Source organism: Patagioenas fasciata, chromosome 11 (genome assembly GCF_037038585.1).
Source record: "Patagioenas fasciata isolate bPatFas1 chromosome 11, bPatFas1.hap1, whole genome shotgun sequence".
NCBI lineage: Eukaryota > Metazoa > Chordata > Aves > Columbiformes > Columbidae > Patagioenas > Patagioenas fasciata.
In genome coordinates, this window is record NC_092530.1 from 13,219,247 (window position 1) to 13,240,144 (window position 20,898).

Below are 20,898 nucleotides of genomic sequence, written 5' to 3' on the forward strand. Positions count from 1 at the left end.
TAGAAACATTAGTAGTCTTTACCACTAAATGTGTCACATCTACTAGATACAAAAGCAAAATCATATTATCAATGTCTACTCATAAAAAATACTGGATGTCTTCTTAAAGAAGACATCATATCACAAGTATTTCATGGCAAAGTCATGCCAACTGTTACTTGAAACAACAGAAAAATTATCAGTTAACTGTACTACAATGTAACAAAACCTTCCTATTTTTAGGTTCAGGTCAGAATATTCAAAAGTGATGTGTTTCACATCAGAGGTGTGCAGATTTTTTTTTTTTTTTATTAAAATAAATGACTACACAAAACATCCTGCATGCCCTGAAGTTATAGGGTACATATCAGAATCCCACCTCCTTGGAGACACTGATTAGTTTTAAACCAAAAGCTGATCAAGCAGATTATTTCATTCCTGTATAGCAAAATATTTATTCCTAGTGAACCTCAGCTGCTTCCTTATGTATTAACAAAGTATGCACTCAAAAGCAGAGTCAATCTGATCCTAAAGTTTAAACCACAAGCACTAGATGATTCCATCAGGCCTATGGGCACTGTGAAAAACCAAGAAAGAAAGGCCTATTTCTCCCTGTGTTTATCAGTTTTACTTCAATATTCCACATTAATATACTGTTATGAAGAAAATGATTGATAGAAATGGCAAATCAGGAAATAAAACACAGAGGCAAGACAGCTATGATAAAAAACTGAATGTCATTAACAGCTAGGCTATTAATTGGAAAGAAACTCCTCCTAAGTTCTAGTAAAATTAGTTCTGAGGGCAGAGCTTGCATTGCAAGGGTCCAACACCTGAAGGGCAAAGGAAGAATGGGGAGCGAAAGGGCAGGTGTTCACTTGGGACACTGACAGCAGGGACAGACACCGGTGCAAACACAGGGGGACGAGATTTAACTGGAGATGACCAATACTTGCAAAGAGAGGATAACGTTTAGACCAGACTATACAGAGACAGTAAATAGTTTTAAATAACTTTTCTACCAGTTAAACACCTCTAAACTGAGTAAATTTGACCTGAAGTTGTTTCAAATAAATTTAATCTGCCACTGGTCACAACTTCAGAGGAAAATTTCCCTCCTCAGCTGATATGAACTGGCACAGCCATGGCAGCCTACACAGAGCCGCATTCTTTTACTCAAAGTATGCATTCAATTAACATATGTTTAAAAAAGGTAAGGCATTATGAGAACTTTAATGCTTAATTTTACGGCAGAGTACAGCTTTTTTTTAACATTTACACACTACATTTTAAAAGCAAGTGCCATCAACACTTTAATTAGGTGACTAAAAATATCCTTTCCTTGTCTTTGAGAGTGTGCGTTTTTCTGGTTGTTTTTTGTTGTTTGTTTGTTTAATAAACTAGGACCGAAAGTTATAGTTCTCAAACACTAAAACAATCACATATCTGTGGCTGAATAGTCCACGTGATTACTGGTGGAAGCACTTTCCAGGAAGTTCACAATAGGCTGAGCTGCAGCAGTGAAACCTACTCCTTTGAACGGGAGAAAAGAACAGAAATAATCCTTGTAGTAGAATAAAGGAGTGAAAGTGGGATTCCTGGACACTGTAGAAATTCTGTAGTTTTCTTGTACTTTCTTAAGCTTTGACTCTAATGTACTCAGTCTTACAGCCTTATTTCATGAAAGCCTCGTTGAATAAATGAGGTGTTATTCCTTACTTGAAGCTAGAGAGACTTCTGACTCTTCCCCTGTCACCATTTTCTTTCAAGCAGATGTGACTAAATCAGTTCCTTCCACACCTCAGGCAAATCGAGGACTCTCAGATTCTGCATCTCTCTTGGCTTTCAATCACTTGACCCATTTCTTTATCATCTCATTATCTTTGCAGTAGCATATGACAAAGCTATTACAAATTCGTACCCAGCAGTTCTCCATTTTTCTAGTTCTTTAAACTGTTCAGACAAAATGACAAAATCAAGTCTGGCATATTAAGCTGCAACAGCATGCACTAGATCAGACTTTCTTTTAGTTTTGAGAGCAAAGGCTTTATTGATCTTTTCTAATCAGAAGCACTGGGAGCAATTAGCTGAGCTTGTGAGGCTGGTGAACGTGCTGAACAGCAGCTCATCGGCCCTGGGCCCCGAGCGCTAACAAACCAAAGGGAAAGGAAGAGATCGATTTAATGTGGTCATGCGGTTCTGGGAGGTGGAGTGAAAGGGAATTAAGTCTGAGACAATTATCACTCAAGAACATGCAATTGCCTGAGAACACCCAGGCACCCTGTATATGCAGTTCCGTGGCTTCGCATGCTCCCCTGCTACTGACTTTGATCTTTTCTGTGGTTCGTTCTTGCTGGTCACAGGCCAGACACGCAGCACAGGCAGCTGACGGCAGGACTTCTGCTGCACTGATGTACTGTGGAGCTCTTTTAGCTGAAGACTAAGTCTGAGCTAATGCATCTCCTGAATGTCTCTCATCAGTTTAATATCAGGAAAACTAACTGCATAGCTCTGCTCAGCTCAAGGAGGGTTCGCATACATTTAGATGGGAATTGTTGGTGTGATTCAGGCAAACGGTAATGGATAGTCACGCTGGTTGTGTAGAACTGGCCAGTTAACAGAAAGCATTTTTTAAAACCTGGGAAGTGAGACTCATACATTTGTACTGTCTGTCCATCTCTCAGCTGCACCAGCAAATTGTGAACTTGTCATTTAACTTCGGATGAATCTGGCAGAAACGGAGGTCTTACGATAAAAGGTTTCTGCAAACTTTGTTATAACAAAACCAAAAAGAATTAATACAGAGAGAAGAAAAAGACCAAACAGTACCTTCTGTGTGGCCAAGGTAGATAATTGTGACTGGCAGACACTCTTTCAGACGTTTTTGAATGTGTACAACAGAGAATCCAAAGCATGCACACTGCACAAAATTAAAAATATACGCACAGTAGTAACTGCATTTTCAAATACCTTGTGAGCTTCCTTCAGATAAGCAGATTGATACTTCATCATTCCTATCATTATCATCCCCCACTTCAGTAGCTGTTTCCTCTCCTGGATTAAGTGCTGATTTAGAAACAAATTCAGATTGATCAGAGAAATCAGCAGGACCTCCTCTAGGGGGTGGGACCTCAATCCCCATTAAACGATATTTCCGTCTTCGATTCCCAATCCAAGTCTTGTAAGAGAAATAAACAGGAATGATATCAGAAACTATAACAAAAGCAACAGGCCCACAACCAAGTGACATTAGCACATCTATACTACAGGGACGAGAGTGTAGGCAGCAGTTCAAGGGAGGTGTTTCAAGTCTCAGCAAGAGAAGTTCTGACTGGATTCAAGAAAAAAAGAAAAAATGCTTTATAGTGAGGCACTGAGACAGTTTGTCCACAGGAGTCTTGGCATCTCCAGCCTTGGAGGTACTCAGCATTTTATTGGACAACATCCTGAGAAACCTGACCTAACTCTGAAGCCAATCCTGCTCTAAATAAAGAGTGGGACTAGGTGACTTTGTCAGGTCTCTCCACACCTAAATTATTCAAGGAATTTAAGATAAGATCCTGGATCCAGGTTCTGCCACTCTGCAGCTTCCAGAGGAGGACTGAAGCATCCCATAACTCAAGGAGCCCACCTGTTCTAGGACTGCTTACAGCAGGGAGGACATTGTCCAGGCTGGCAGCTCTACATCACTACACTTTGATGACACAACATAACTTGGCAGAATTAAGTTCAGAGCAATATTATCCTTCAGCCCTCTTTGGCTGGAAGACAAATCTTTACGAAACATTCCTTGCAGTGAGGTATACAAGAACATTCCGTAAACAGTGGTGGGAGATCAAACAGGTCCAGGAAGGACCAAGGAACTTGGAAAGCTATTCATGATCAGAAGGGTATGGATGCTTGAAGTTCATTTTACATCAATAAAACGGACAGTCTCAAAAAAGAAAAAAAACCATCACATTCAAAATTCTCCAAGTGGATCTGTATAACTGTTAACTAACTTGCTTTGTCTGATAAAGTCTACACTAAAAATTATTAAAAACTCAAACCAGAGTTTCACATAATGTAGTGAGAATTGTCTGCAACTCTTCACCTCTTTCTTCCCTCCCTCCCTCCCTTTGGATTCCTCAGGCATTTGACTTCTCATCCAATTTCAGTTCTCCTGAACAGTTCTTGTACCCAGTTCTTCCATCCAAGTCAGGTCCCTTCCATAAGGCCTGTGTTCCAACAGAGTTTAGCAAGCACATTAAAATACTATAGCATTTTTTCTTTAAAGATACACTAAACAACATTACTCCGGCTTTATGTCAGAAATACCTGTACTGTTTCTCTTCCCTATCATTCTTTCTTTAACTACAGTTCTGACAGCACGAAAAAGTTTAGTAAAAAGTGTTTTCCTTATAATGCCTTGATTATCAAATAGAAAAATGAAGACACATTACAGCAGTCCCAGCTATTAAAGATATAAAGATATGCTGTGCCAGCTTTGAAAAACAGAATGTTTTTTAAGGGTGAATCTTTTTAACTAGCTAAAAGATGACATGCTTAACACTGGTTTTGGCACATCATTTTCGTTGGGTGATATTTGCTTTTCCCGCTCGCTGACTCTCCTCTTTGAAGAATGCAAACCAGGTACACAGAGAGCTACCTAGATATTTTTGTATGTATTTTACGTTTTGGGGAAAAAAAAAAAGAAAAAAAAACCCAAACAAGTGGCCCCTTCCAGACCCTTCATTTGTAGTTCTAGGAAAGCAGTGTTTATCTGAATAAATCATGAATTTCTATTAGGAAAGATAATAAAACGGAAAAATGAGGACATCTATTTAATTAAAACAAGTGACGTGATACATATATATAAATATTTTGCACAGTTATATAAGCTTATATATAGATATAAAATGTTATTCTTCATATATTATATTTGTTCAAGTGTATTATCTGATGTATATGTATTAATGTATACTTATAACTATTTTGCACATGCTACTTTTTTTTTTTTTTAATAGCACAAATGGAGAAAGAGTTGCTAGTTGCACACTACCCATAATTCAAGGCACAGTGAAATCCAAAGGCAAGAAAGCACAAGAATCGCATGTGGAGAGCTGTTTGCAGAAGCGTCCGTCAGCTGAGCTGCCCCGGCTGCGCAGCGATGCTGCGGTTCACCGGAGCCTCTGAGCAGACTGCACCACTGCTGCGTCCTCACACTGACCTCCAGAGATCAGCAGTTCCTACTGAAGAAAATGCAGGTTGGCAGGTAAGGAGAGAGGCACGCTAAGCTGCACCTGTATGGATCCCAAAACAAATTTAGGACAGATCCCCCAGAGCACGTGACAGAAAATCCCTGTCCTACAGCGGGAACACACACTGTGCCTCAGAGAAAGGACACCAGAGCACTGATGTTCACACATGTCCTGTAGCATTAATTCACCCTTACAAAGCAGCAGCTGGTGCTGGACCAACTTGTGCCTAATTCTTGCTACCATTCCCAAGTCTGCCACATAACAGAACCAGAAGCAAGAACAGATACTGGTAACACCACCAGCCACTATGAAGAAAATAATCTTTTTGTTCATTTGTGTGTGTATGTTCTAACATAAGTAGTGCTAGAGAGCCTTCTGGAGTTCATCAGAGCCTGGTACACCTGCCCTGAAGACAAAAGCATTTCAAGCAGTTGCTATTGAAAGACGTGTATGGAACTTCACACTGTCATCCTGCGTGTGCTGATATGGGTGTTCTCAAGCGAACTAAGCAAGGGAGGTGAAGCAGGAGTGTCAGCCTTACTGTCCCGTGAACAGAGTATTTCACATCCAGGAGTCCACTTTGAGATGCTGTCAGTGGAAACAGCTTCACCTTTCAGAAAGATAACTGAAGAGCTTGGAACATGCGGAGAAGCTTTGTTCTCTACAGAGAAAAGAGCAATTCTTTTCAGCCTCCAAAACTACAGTTTCATTTTTTCATAATTCACATTTCTCAAGAAAACAAGCAAGTAAATAACCAGACTAGTGTTCAATACTGAAAGTAACTTGGGTCCCATTTATATATGCTAACCCAAAAAGAGACCTTCACAAAAGAAGAGTTCCAAATAAGGGCTCCTAGTTCCACTTATGTAGCGATGTCAGAATGGAAAGAAAGAGGAGGAAAAAAGAGAACAAAGGCTGAAAGGACTAGTCACAGTTGTCATGCCCGTTTTGAGGGAAAGGAGACTCCAGTCGCATTTTTGTATTGACTGCAAAGACAGTCGGAGTGTTTTCCGAAGAATGGAAACACTCTGAGTGAATGAGACAGCCCCAGTTTGAGAGGGACAATGGATGTTCTGTAACTGGGAAGACAGTGGCAACAACCGACGCTGTACCCAACCTCCCAGCCTCTGGAAGAGTTCTCAGGAGTCAGGTTATCTACAGCAAACCTGTACTTTCTAAGGCAATCCTTCCTCAACACCACCTATACAGACTATCAAAGTGACCCAGAATTCTTCACAGTACCCTTTGCGCTCTAGCACATCTCAACTTCAAGACGGTCTTGTAAAATACTCTTTTCCTTTTTTTGACCGTATTCTTCCATATGTTTACAATGGCTTTTTCCTATAAGCATTAATGAGAAATGTTTCCCACTCTATCTTTGGAAAGGCTTTTTTTGTATCTTATTAGCAATATAAATAGCACTTTTGAGGATATCCCTAAAAAATGTAACACTTTTACTTAAAATCTTATTCAAGTCCAAAGAGAATGTCAAACGACTTGTAGTGCTACTGCTGCTGCTGATCAACAAGACTCTTACCTGAGGGCTTTCTTCTATATTTAGACTGCAGAAAGAGCAAGAGAGCACTTCCCAACATGGTCATTCATTATGTAATACGTGAAATCTATTTCAAGCTTCCTCATGAAATTTTTAAAGGCTTTCATCTGTCCTATTTTTCCTTCTGTGACAAGACAGGGGAAAGACTCTGGATTTCTTACCCGCACTATTTCACAGTCAACATTTAATTCTGCAGCCACAGCTTCAATTTTCTCTCTGCAGACTGAGCCCAGGCTGGTCATGCCATTGTCCCAGTATTTCTTTAGGGTAGCTAAGTCTCGGTCACTAAATTGTGTGCGGTCCTGTAACTGTAAGATAAAAAAAAATACTGTTAGGTTTTTAAAAATTCTGCTTATGCTGTTCATTTGATTTCCAAAGGTCTTGCATACAGTAAGACACACACGTTATTTTCTGTCTCTGTGGCTTTTCTTCTCTTTTAACTCTCCCTTAAGAATTAATTTTTTTAAAGTGTTTTTTTATTTTTTTTTTTTTTAAATCCAGGACGTCACTGAGTTCCCTGGGATTTGCTTTAAAGGCAATGGCAGTGCTAACTCAAGTTTAAAGCACTGCAGCTTTGTTTCTACTCCACCTGATTTTTAAATTTGCTTTATCTCAGTCTATAAGGCCTTCCTGAAAACAGCATTTCTTCTTCTTGTGCTGTTTACTCTCTCCACCCAATTTATGCAAATTATTCCTTAAGGCTTTTCAAGTTTCTCACTCTCCCCCACCTAAAGTTCTTTTATCTTACTGCAAACTACAATACATGCATAATTCAAAGGATTCTGAGTTCCTAAAGGGAATACTTTAATGTTTATTTGGTGAGCTTCAGAGTTTAAACTGGTTCCACTGTTTATTTGAGAGCTGCCTAAACTCAGTGTGTATATTTCTCAAAATATATGATAGTGGATTACTGATCTAAGATGTAACACTGAAACAAATCCTAGACATCCTGCCACTCCTTGAGCTGTTGTGGACACACAGCAGCATTCGCCAGCAGAATTCACAAGTTTTATCAGATTTTTTTAGCCCAGAATTTTAACTAAAATCTGGTTTGTTTATAGTAGCCCATGTCTGTCATCTCTCCTGCTATTAGGAGTACATAAATGCAACCATAAAGTCTGTTCTAGTAAGTTGTAGCCACATGCTGAATTTGTCATTATTTTGACAGTTGAATCTTTTAAGGCATAACAATGATGTCAATATCTGAAATCTGGGTTTGCTTGTTTAAAAATTGTTAAAGGTTAGAATGAAATAACTTTAAAATGGAGTAAAAAGACATTTTGCAGAACTAGAATAATTTGAAAACCTTATACAGTTACCAATTTCAATTTTTGCTAATCTTCAGAATACTGTCAACCCTTGCAATCAGAATATTGTAATCCTTGCAATTTTCTTCTTTTAAAAATTACTATTTCTGGAAATGTTAGATGCATTGGAGTGTTTCCTTAATATAGGAATATAAAATAGGGGTATCAAAACCCTGTCTCCTTAAAATAACCTCAGGTGGACCAGTAAAAAACAAACAAACAAATGGTTATATTCAAGTATGGTCTATTCCTAACTGCGACCAGGCACTCAGATTTTTTGTTGGCTGTCATTTCACACATTCAAGCACAGAATTAGAGAGGCAGTTTCCCCTCCTGCTCATCAGCAGCTGACGGCTGACACGGGGAGCCAGGCCCGCAGCGGCTCACACCAGATGCGCTCCCAGCCACGCTCTGGCTATTTGAACCTTAAACAAGTCCAGTTGGCACATTCCCAGGCTGCTCTTGGCTGAGCAGCAATGAGCAGTAAGTGGCCTTCACCCCTGGGGCACCCTGCTAAGCATTCACCCTTTGCAGATGCTGGTTTTCTTTGAGCTCCAACCTACAAGCCATTTTCTAAGAACAAAAGTATAGTTATCTACTGAATCGCCATCACCTTTTATAGCTGTTGGTAATACAGACCGTAACTTTGGAAAGCAATGGGAAGAGCTCTTGCTCTGCACAGGGAGAGGCAGCAAAGCGCTGAGGGAAGTCAGAAAGGAACGTGACAACAATACTCAAACAACAAGGAGAAACAAGTCCTTCTGGCCTGGCCTGCCTTCCCGAACACAAAGCGAGCTCAGGGGAACTTCACCTTCTAAAGTATACCAAGCGTTTTTATAAATATCAATAGTAACATTTTCTGTTGGTTCTGGAGAGTTCATGCTGACAACACTGCTGCAACAACCTGCCACTCACACAGCTTACTGCAATCTGCACTTATCGGGAAAATAAAACAGAAAATGTACTCATATTTAATATGCACAGCTTAAAGAAATGCCCTGGAGTGTGGGGTGGAAATTGCCCTGCCCCAGCAAGGGGTGAAATGAGAGACACAAAATGCAGTATGTTTAATGCTACTTCAGTCGTAAGGATGTAAAGACCCCAGTTAGTGGTGTCTTCTCTTACCTAATTTGTTGCAATGGGCAAATTAGAACAAAAACCAAATAAAGTACAGCTGGTGCTGGAGTAACTTCAGATTCCTGCTTGCTACATGATTTTCCAGTTAGGTAAGAAAATGCATCTTCTACTGAAAGAATACAGTGCAAGAATACTCTAATTGAAAAGCTTTGTATTTGTGATATACAAAGGATCCCACGTTAGACAATAACTGACTATAGACAGAGTTACCAAAGGGACAGTATCACAGGAAGGGTGCGGCAGCTGCTCAGCTTTTACTTACTAAATAAAAGGATTTTAAGTGGAGAAAGCAGTGCTTAGCAAAGCCACCTGGCCTTCAGAAATTTTACAGAAAGAAGCAGTGTGATGTCTTTTCCATTTTAGGTGGATATATATTAATTCTGATGATCTACTACAAATGTTTCAATAAAATTCTTATTAGATAAAACACCATTCAACAGTTTTCACCTCACAACTGCTATGTTATTTTGCTACAAGACCAGGGTTGCAGAGTCAGCCTCAACAGCTTAGATCAAAGATGATGTTTTAAAGTTAAGGGAACTCTCCTGTAGCTACATCCCCAAAGAAGTCTTTTGCAGTCACTTACTGTGGAAATGGAGGGGGTGATGAAGAATTTCAAGTTTTCTGTTCTACCTCCTTGTCAAAAATAACCCCTAGTGTTTCAGGTGACAATATATATTTTTACTTTTCTGTCGCTGTTGGTACCACACCAGGTACTTTATCTTTGCATTTGTTCTTGAAGAGAATCATGCTGATATGGATTGCAGGTCACAGAAGGAAATGAACAAGTTTTTTGAGTCAACTGATATGAAAAAAAAAACAAAAAACCACCCCACAACATGCACCACATGAAAGAGTCCAAAAAAGCAGGAACAAAACCAAGGGGAAAATCAAGTGCATGCAAACACAAGATGGTATGAAAAGCCAGGTCCCCCGCAGGGTTGAGGAGAGCAGCCTCACCGAGATGCCTGGCTCAATTTTTGCTGTTTTTTCCACCAAGACCAGCACCCAGTAACCTACTGAACACAGCCAAGCAAGGAGGAATTGAACCTTTTGAGAAGATGAAAGCACCATCTTCAGGAAGGTACGTCTTGCAGTGAAGCGATGACTGTAATACGGCTGCATGGCCTCTCGGGGAGCGCAGAGCAACATCCACTGTCACAGGCTCAGCCTCAGCCCTTCACTCACTAGATGTGAATAAGACTTTGGCTTGTAAAAAGTCTAGATCCAGATCACCTGCCTGTGTGTAACTGACTGTGCCATACGCCTTTTCTTGAATTTCTTAGAAAAATCACAAACTATATCCAACTACAGGATCATCCCCTTGACAAAGGTTACATGTAAATGTGACTCCTGCATTACAAGCTGCTCAAAAGTTACATCCTGCTTTTACAAAAGCCCATGTCTTTTGTGAGAAAATAAAGCATAGAATTTTTACATTGAACGTATAACTGCACTTCCATCAATTTAGTTAATAACTTCCTCCTGCTCAGTATCATCAGAGGAACAGAGGAAACAAAAGAAAAATCTTACAGTCCTACAAATATCATGTTATGCATCAGTTAGCATAGGAAAAAATATCAAAAGATAATACTGAAGAGTGTCATATTTACCTCAATACTTCCCATAGCTCAAGATGAGCCAGTAATTCAGTTCATATTTTTACTTCATTATAACAACTACGATTAATACAATTCTCATTTCCTCTCTTCAAAGACATTGCTTGCTGATTCGAGCGTCACCCTCACAAGTATTAACTGGTGAATTCTTTACATTTACCAGTTCTGTTGCTCACAGCTTGAAAGGCAGAGAAGCTGCTTCCAGCAGAAAACAGATTCACAACTGGCCATGGAGAGCAATCCTTGGGAGCAAATTGAATCAGCAGTTCTGCCAAGTGCAGGGTTAAACCCCGCTTATCCCCTGACCTCTCAAGTGTAATAACAACATTCTTGTAAGAGATGACCCAGTTTATTACAGACATTCCTGGCACTTTGCCGAGTCCCTCATAATATCCCCCCTGCATACAATATTTGCGGTGCAAATCTAGTGTCTATAATTGGTATGAATAATTGTATTGCAGTGGAGTGTCCTCATCCTGCCTTTTATCAGAGCCTGCTTTTTAGATCAGTTTTTATGCATCATTTGAAAATGTTTCAGGTCTCATGCACAAAAGCTATACACAATGTTTAGATTACTAATAAAAGTGAAAAAAATGAAAGAACTAGAGCCTTAATACAAATGTAATAACTATTGCATTTATGCAGCAGCTTGGCACTGGACATTGTTAACAAAAGTTACATTTATTTAAACTGCAGTGAAATCATATTAAATCAACAGTTCAGTTCTGATGCTCTGTGATGAGATGTTCCAAGGTAATGGTTATTTCTAGCAAACAAATCTCTCACAACAAATTTTAGTCACTAGCGCTCACATGGAGAAACAGCAAATCTCACAGAGTAAGACTTTTTTTTTTGGTACATTTAAAAGTTTAGTAACAAATAAAACAGGACAAGCAGCTTATCTCTGATACTCTCTAAAAATCCCAGTATGCCATAAATTAGAAGAACTTCTTCCTTTAAGCTACTCCAAATGAACACATAAAATCTCCTTGTGAGCCTGTCTGGGACCAGTTTCATTAGATGCCCACTCGTACACTGGAACTAATGAGTCCACATCTGCTTCTCCAGACTTTTCACAGTTTTAATGCTCTCCATCACACTCTTCCACTCCCTCCCAGTCATGTCTTTTCAAGTGGGAAGAGATTTGGCCCATGTGGCTGTTCTGTGCCTTTGATCACTATCACTGCATTGTATTTTGGGAGGAATGGGAAGATCAGAAGTGCACACAGCATTAAAGGTACGAACAAATCCTAGATCCTTCTAGACAAGCATTGTATTATTCTGCTTTGTTCGCCATTCCTAACGATGCCAGCATTCAGCTCTCTGAACAGACACTACTTAATGTCTAACAGATTTTTTCAGAGAACCTCCAATTCATATCTCAAGACCTTCTTTGTATGTAATATTAGTTATTTCTGAAGTAGACATTCTACATATGTTCTCCCTTTCCCATCTGCACCATTTATTATTATTCTTCCTCTTCAGTTTATTTCTTTATTTCATTTCCTATACATAAACTTTGAAGGTTTCTATCATCCTTTAACACTACCAGGATTTTTAACTTCATTAAAGCTACACCAGATTACACATTCCTTCAGTCTGTGGTTTTGAGTTCAGGTTTCAAGACCGTCACAAAGCCAACCCCATTTCAGTGGTTCCCATTCTCCTGCTACAGACCTAACCCTGCTGCCTTGGGTAGACCCTGATGTGCATTCAGTGCCGTTCCCCATGCAGGTATCAGAAGCATCTTTGAAAGCCTTGTGCTTTCTGCAAAAGGCACACTGCACCCATTTCTCCTCAGGAACACCCCAAAGACTCCCTGTCCAGACATGATTCTCCCCAGGGAAAAAAAAAAAAAAAAGAAAATAGAACGCAGCTGCTATCTGTAACTGGAGCAATTCAGAGAGCTGGTTTCTAGATGCTGCCTTTCCCCAAGTCTCAGCAGTTCATATATCACATGAGCACATGGGTACCCACCATAAGATACCTTCAACCTTCTTAGGACAAAGATGTATCAACCTGAAGGCCCTGAGCAAAGCAAACGGTTAGGAGGGAGTTGCTACTGCCAGCACAGGGCAGAAGCTCCAGCAACAAGCTGCTAAAAAGGGTTTGGAAAATGACTGCAAACCAAATGGCATGTGAAGGCACCTTTAAACTATTACTGCTAATGTATTATTAGTGCAAAAACTCTCAGATTTCTGGAAGATAGACTTTTTGTGTCTTTTCCCACTGGTTAGGTAAGCACGGAATTTGCTCTGATGAAAGCAAGACTGATAAATATTTCATAGTACCACAGCTTGCAAAGAGCTGGAACTGCTTCAACACTCAGCCAAAATTACATCTATTCCGTTAATACGCGTTTCTAAACCAAACACAGCTAAGAAGAAGAAAAAAAAAAAAGGAAAAAAGAAAAGATATATCAGTGCAATATAACAGTCTAGTCAAAAAAATTAAACTCTGAACTCCAGCCACTCCATAACTCCATAATTTTCAAAACCAACCTCCAATCCACACAAACTGACAACTTGCTCATCTTCTTAAGATTCTGAACTAGTTTGTAAAATAGTGAATGCTCAGCCTCAAAGTAAACTGGTTTTTGGACAGCAATTATCATGATTTTTACCTAATCTATTAACGTCTTCCTCACACTAGACTGGAAAGTCTGTTTTTTCAATTCCTGGCCAGATAGGACATTCTTTCCAGCCTGCAGTATCACAGTGTACAATAAGCCTAGGTGATTTGTGGAACTTAGGTAAAGCATGTTCTATATTAAAAAGATGTATTTTGTCCAAAATGATAAGACTTGAAGGACACTATTCAATAAGGTATCAAAGGCATCACTACAACACAGTGCTGCTCTAGGTCTGGGGAAAATACAAGCCCAGTGTTCCACTGAAATCTTGCATGAACTAGCCCAGATGTTAACATGAAAGATAACTGAAGTTTCATTTAAAATCCCATCCAAAATACACACCATACATTTAATGTGATTTATTATTCCTGCTTCTGAAGGGCGATAAGCAGAAATAATTGTAAGACCTTAATCTGCTATCTTGATGACTTCATGTTTCAGGCTTGATATCAAGAGCACTAGAACTGTTGCTAACTAGAAATTTAAAAAAGAAACAAAAAATGAAGCAAAATCAAACCCCTGCTCTCCCCCCAAAATAAAACTTCACAGCTAAACCAGGCAGAGCTTACCTGGAGCCAATGTTTTCCATAGTTAGATACCAAGTCATATCTACTACAAACACCAACCACTTTTCTAAGACATCAGGTGACACACAACCTAAGCATAGTTAGTACACTCAAGACTTAAATGCAAGGACAAAAATGAAGATACTTTCCCCCTTTTAATTCTCTTTTAACCAGTATCTTCACTTCTGGTTTTGAATCCTTGTTATCCTTCCACCACCCTGTGAAAAACCAAAAATCAATGCAGTTGTAAAGGCCAATGCATTGCACGCACGCCATGACAGAATACAGAACTCTCTAATTTCCAAAGACATTCTCATGAATAACTAAGAGGGTGATATTTCTAGACTAATACTCATTAACAGTCAGGATTACGTCATCTTACAGCATAGCTGAGCAGACTAGAAAGTGTTTCTGCAGAACTGCAGTTTTTATTTCTCTCTTGATGTGGTTGAAGGACAGGGCAAGGAAAACAAAACATCAAGGCAAAAGATTAAAAATTCAGAGCATCTAAAAGATGATCTTCTCCATTTTAAACAAAATACAGATTAGCCTTTTTACTGTTTGAATGGCAGTAATTGCCATAATCGTAGTCCTACAACCCTATCCATTCTATTTCTGTTCCCTCATGCTCTTTCTTCAAAAGAATTTCACATTTGAGACTGAAGTTTTCTAAGAAGAGCCTTTTCTCTTTTGTTGTCTTACACCTGTGTGTATACAGCAGTTCTAGAATGCCAGCTCCTAAACTCATCTCCTTAAGAAGGCTGATTGTGCATTCAAATGGGAGAAAGTACATCCACATCGGGAAACAAATGTTGCCAAACTGGACTCTATTAACCAGCAATATTTATGCAGTTTATTGATTAAAATGACACAGGATTAAAGGTCTAAGAAACAAAATACATAATAATCATTCTCAATAAACAGGCACTTCTCCACATCCTCAAAGGTTTTGGACTTATTGTGGAAATTTGTTCTACAGCTTGTGTTAGCATGACCATGTGCCTCAAAAGCGGATCCAGTGCTAGAAGGCAGGGGACAGCATCACAGGGAATGATCATCAACAGGATTTGTACAAAATTACTGGTTCCTCTGGGAGATGCTTTTATAAAGTGTCTTCTATATAGTAAGAACTAAACAATACTGCTAAAGTCTGCAGAAACTAGGGGTGTGCTACAGTTGAGACCTGGCAAAAGTCCAAGAGAAAACATAATTAATAATAATTAATATGATCCCTACTTATTCAGGAGATGCTACCATACTCACAGCTTTTGAAGACTTAACAGAAGGACTAAAAATACCTTAAAAAAAGGAAAAAAATACCAGGTACAGCAGGGAGGAAAAGGCAAAGAAAGGTTCTTCCGTTACCAAAGCAGCACATGTGACGCTGCCAGCTCGGTGGTTTGGGGGATTCGCTGGGATAAGTGCTGTCATCACGACAGTCATCTCCCTAGTTATTGCTTCTGATATAGCTGGACTAATACGTAACAGTCTCTTGAAAGCTTGGCTGTACCACCCACTTGGCAGGTTTAGGGTGTATTTTCATGGTAAGCAAGCAGAATCGACCTGCTCTTCAAAGAGAAGCTTGCAGACTACCCATGAATGGAAATGCTGAACAAATGAAAGAGTTGGACAGAAGTGTTTTCCTGAAAAAAGCTGTTTCATACCTCATATTATGCCTTGGAGTAATTTGTGAACTGAGGACACCAACGTGGCTGATTCTGCCTAACATAAAATGACATTTTTGCAGATAAAATAAGATTTGAGAAAGTTACTAGAGATAGCATGGACTGATTCTGTGCATATGCACAGAGTAACTGTAGAGGGAGTTACTCTCTCAAGCATTTGCTTGTGTCTCTCAATTAACAACAATTTCACTTTCGTTATAAAAAACATGTTTTGAGCTCTAAAGCCTTCATCCTTATCAAATGAGATGTTATATTGCAGTTAATAGCACAATTCACACACCTGACTTGGGATCATGACCTTGACCTGCTTTTAAAGATACACATACATTTTATGGTAACTAAACCATTCCATCTGCAGATAATGTTTGTATTATTTAAAGTATGAATGGAAAAATAATGAAAGCCCCATACCACATAAATAGAATTAACATTTTCAATAATACAGTTAGATAAACTTTTCATTCTATCACCTGGCGCATTAGATATGTAAGTAGAAACATACTCACTGCTCTTTTTCTGGAACAACCTGTAATCCAAGGCACAGTAAGGTTTCCTGAAATCTGCAGAGGAGAAAGGGGAAACAGAACAGAAAACAACAGCAGCTTAGGTTGCTATGATAGCTAAAGAGCAGCTTTCACAAAACTTCAATATTGTGCACTCAATTCTGATAAGCATGTCTTTAAAACAGGTCAAGATTTAAAAACAAAAAGTCACACTCAGACTTACTGTTGCAAGACTAAAACTCTAATGACTGTTTCTTTGGGTGAGGGTAAGATAACACAATGGCAACTTGGGTGTTTCTGTACTTTTGCTATTTCAAAACCTGCGTTTCAGAACACAAGTTTGCACTTTCAATTTGTCACAAAACCAGTAAGATTAAGCAGACTGGAGTCAGCCAGGACCAAGTGTCTGACAGAACTGCCATTACATATTTTCCAATTATATCCATTAAACTTTTAGAAAAAATACTATCACATTAGTAACTAAGCTATTCAACGTCAGATGTTAGGGATTCATGTATTAGCAGAAAAACTAGGGACTTAGGCTTGAGAAGTAAAAGGAAAGGGTATGAAGGGGAGATCAGCTGCTTTGATTCCCATTGCTTCTCCATCCCTCCCAGAGGTCAGACTTTATTAAATAACATTCTTGGACTGTTTTCCCTGGTCATCTGAAATGTGTCATAGTTTGGAATATTTTAGGCTTATTTAGGATTCCATACTCATCTTCCGCTGCAGACAAGCTATGCTTGGGAGACTAAACATGGTTCTTAAGAAATGACTCAATCTCAAATCATTACATGTCCTATATGTGTGAGGAAGAAAAATCTACATGCTTCTGCTGACTGTAAACTATGCTAAAAGTTTTTGTATTTGGGAAGTGCTCTACCAATGAATCCTGCAGCATGAGCATAGCCAAATATAGAATACCTGGTACAGTTTGTCTAGTGTACAAGCACTTAAGATACTTTTATTCTTCAAGTTTTTAGCTGGAAGTGCTTGGAGGTTACCTAAGGTTAGGTGCTTTCTCATTACAGCACATGGTGAGTTGAGAAGGGCTAGAAATGAACACCCTCCCCTCCTAAGGGCAAGTCTACATCAGCTTTTGTGTCTAAAATATTCAATTCTTAGTTGCACACACATCTTCGCACAAACAAGTTATGTCTATTACAATTCTGTATCCCCCACAACAGCATCACCCACAGTATCTGCTGTAAATGTGTCCTCAGTATCCACCCAGATGGCTTCCCTTCACCAATTTCAAGTGGGACTATAGAAGAAAGTGTTTTTCTAAGTGAATAATGCAATCAGTCTGGCAGAGCATTAAAGGGTTACAAACATTACATTAAAGGAAGACAAATACACACAAGTTCTGACAGGTATGATGCCAAATACAACCTTGTTTATCTCAACAGAACTGCTTGAAAGACAACATGCACAGGAGTATTCTAAACTGGTTCTATTAAAAAGGCATCACAGTTGGGTTTTTTTGTTCGGGTTTATTTTATGAGGTGGATAGTTGTCCTGCATCCACAGGTGTAACTTCAGTTCTAGAGCACCAGCAGTGGCTACTGTGAGTTGCAAAATGACAACCTGAAACCCCCATCTCTGAAAAACTATTGTGTCTCAGAAACAGCAGCTCTGGCAGATGCTGGACAAAATTCAAGGTACTGGAACACTTGTCTGTTGCCAACTTCTCTCCACTTGTGCAGCTGGAAGTATTTCATCCCAGAAATACAGCGGAGGGAAACCTATGGCAATGGCAACTCCGCTCCTGTTACAAGAATGAGTGTCAGGAAAGATTTTGTCCAAGTCTCTCCAGAGAAGACCACGTGGCTTACCCTAGCAAAAAACAGCACTTCCCAAAGTTAGCAAGAAAGTCCTCCTCTTGTCTTCAAACGTCTCCAGGGAAGAAAACAAATCATTTTGAAACACTAAAAAAGAGCCCAATTTCCTTAAACAAAGCAAACTTGCAGCTCATTCATATAAAGCAGCATCCCTAAAGTGAATCTTAAAAAGAAATAAATATACATTATGTCTATATCCTATTTTGATGTACTGGCCGCAAGGCTTAGGATTTTCCCTTGAAGAAGACAGGGCTAAATTAGATAACTGTGCTTCAGTGTGTATAACAAAGTAACTAAAAATACACATAACTTTCAACGGTATTTTTGTCCCGTGGGGTTGGGAGGAGGAAAGCAAGACTAAATCATGATTCAGCCTGAAGGACCATCAAGAATAGCCTCTCTAGTTCAATGTGCTTAAAGCCAAACTAAGAAAAGTAAGTAGGTTGAACAATTTGTTTACCGAAATTGTTCAGGCATTAAAATTGATCACTTTATTAAATTTACTCTTAAGTTACACTAACATGAATTTGATTAAATAAATGAGTAAGGAAGCTATAACTAATTGCTAATTAGATACCAATGTACGACAGTAATTACTTCATCAAAAGACAAATCACAGAGTCTTGACCTGGAAGAAACATCTGCTTGGATGTTTAACTACTCCAATGATCAGGGAGCTCAGGTTTAATCTATTTTTAAACTTAGGAAGATCTCCCTAAATTTAACGATTTTCATTCCTATGCTGATGGATAAATTGGCTAAACATGGGCAATAAAACTAACAGAAACTGGCTACGTATGAAAGTGTCATCCTGCGTAAGTTTAAAAGAATACAGACAGGCCTGCTACAAAAATCTATGTCTCTGAAGTTTAAGATACAAATATTATTAAGCTATAAAGGGAGTGTCTACATGAAATAGCAATCATATTGGATGTAATTTTAAGGGGAGGACTTGGAGTGCACTTAAAGTAGCGCAGAACTAATGGTTCCGACAACATTGGTTATCAGCCTAGCAGGGTACACTATTAGTTACACTGACTTCGAAAGCAGCAGGTGAAATTCTGTCAACGTAATGAAATGAGCATTGGAAGTGCCACTGTCATGCAGCAATAAGTAAATTAATAGCAACCTGCCCAGTTTTTCCAAGGTATAAAACTGTGGGAGGGCAAGGGATGACACAGGAAACAACAGCTCGCTCAGTCCAAGGTGCATTCCCAAAGCCAAGGCACACGAGGTGTCTGAGAGGCAGGTGTGGAAGTCAAAGGGCGTACAGATTATTCCTCACTTATCAAAAAATGGATACATTATTATAACAGGGGAACTAAAAACAAACAAAAAAAGGGATCTCCCTGTTCTGATCCATATCACATCACACAGAAAAAATGTCACCTACCATGAAGCATTCTAGTTGCTTAAAAAGACACTGTCCCTATGCCCCAAAAATCCCAAATCAAAGATATTTAACTTTTCATTAAAAAATCTGAAAAAGTGGTAAGAAATTAATCTCATTGATATTTTTCCAAGAGTGAAATAAAGTACCAAGGGCACACAGTTGGAGGTATAAATAATATATTTCACTTCATGAAAATTAAGAAAAAATTTCTTAACTCTATTGTATGCACTTTTGCAGCTTTACAAGCCCTTTATTGAAGAGACGTGCACATTTACAGCTTTTCTTCTCCTATGAAACTGGGATGTCAAAAGTAAACAGCACTTAATGACTTTCATAACTCAAGTAAGAACAGTAATAGGGAGAACAGGATACGAACAGCTCATCTGAAGTGTTCAGCTTACAAAAGGCCATAAATAAGAATTGCAGATGTCCCATCTATTACATAGAATATAATCAAGAGTATATATGCTCCTTGAATCTCATGTTTACCAAGAAAAGCAATAATTCTGGTGAAAAGTGGCACTTCCTTGGACTCAAAAGCTTTCTTTCATATCCTCATGATATAGGTGCAAGTTAGAAAAACAAACAAACAAACAAAAAAACCCTTTGCAAAGTATTGTTCCCCATACTAGTCAGGAATGCACAAGAAAAGAAGGTATGTTCTTTACGTGGTTCACTTCCAGGATAAATTTAAAAAGTAATTACAGGCAAATGCACAAAGGTAATGCATGCAGTATCACATCCTGGCAGTCTCTAGACTTTTAACTCAGTGTCTCTAGACTATGTTGTGCCAGATGGCATAATAATCCCTGAACAAAAATCAATTTGGATGTGTCCTGCACAACTATCTTTCCTCTGCTTATAACAAAAAAAAAAATAAAAATGAAAAACTGTGTCAGTGTTGTAGCTTCTGAACATCTTTTAGCTCTCCAATTATCTGTGTTTTCTCCTCTCAGTATCACTGAAGGGGTCTTATTACAGAACTAGGAAATTATGATACTGAATTGTAAACTGGTATTTGGATTAGATGCTGTGGGAGAGGAAGAATATTTGCTCACTTATCATCTCCCACCATCTTAACTACCTTGCAGGAGATCCTAATCCCCAACACAAAACAGGCCCAAGACATTGGCAACTGCACAGGGGGTACAGGCAGCGCTGATGGAGGGGCTAATCCAAGGTGACATTAATTAGAACAAGCAACTGTACAGCTCACAAACGACAGCATGAGCCCATGTCCTCCCCTGTGCTGCATGTGAAGCGTATCTACAGAGGAACAACCAAGGCATTAGAGAAATTCCTTTTCCCTGTGATTCCCATAGCAGAGACTTGGGCATGGATTCGAGAAAGTCTTCTATACTTTTCTAGCACAAGGTTGTTGCTGTGACATGCGCTGCTGAGCCACGTCAGGACAGCACAGGCCTGAGAATGCATCAGCGAT

At 39.1% G+C, this 20,898-nt stretch overlaps 1 protein-coding gene across 9 annotated transcripts in view; it reads right to left on the reverse strand.

Moving 5' to 3' along the window:
* The window catches only part of HDX (highly divergent homeobox), a 46,354-nt gene that overhangs the window by 13,262 nt on the left and 12,194 nt on the right, over positions 1-20,898 (reverse strand). For 6 of the 9 annotated variants that reach the window (XM_065846429.2, XM_065846424.2, XM_071813464.1 and 3 more), the window contains 3 exons: positions 16,227-16,280; positions 6,936-7,082; positions 2,950-3,157 (listed from right to left, as the gene is read on the reverse strand). In XM_065846429.2, coding sequence (XP_065702501.1) covers positions 2,950-3,157; positions 6,936-7,082; positions 16,227-16,280 — 409 coding nt within the window. Of the gene's footprint in view, positions 1-1,735; positions 1,933-2,808; positions 2,900-2,949; positions 3,158-6,935; positions 7,083-16,226; positions 16,281-20,898 lie in introns of those variants that run through there. The other 3 variants (XM_065846432.2, XM_071813466.1, XM_071813465.1) reach the window with 3 other exon arrangements.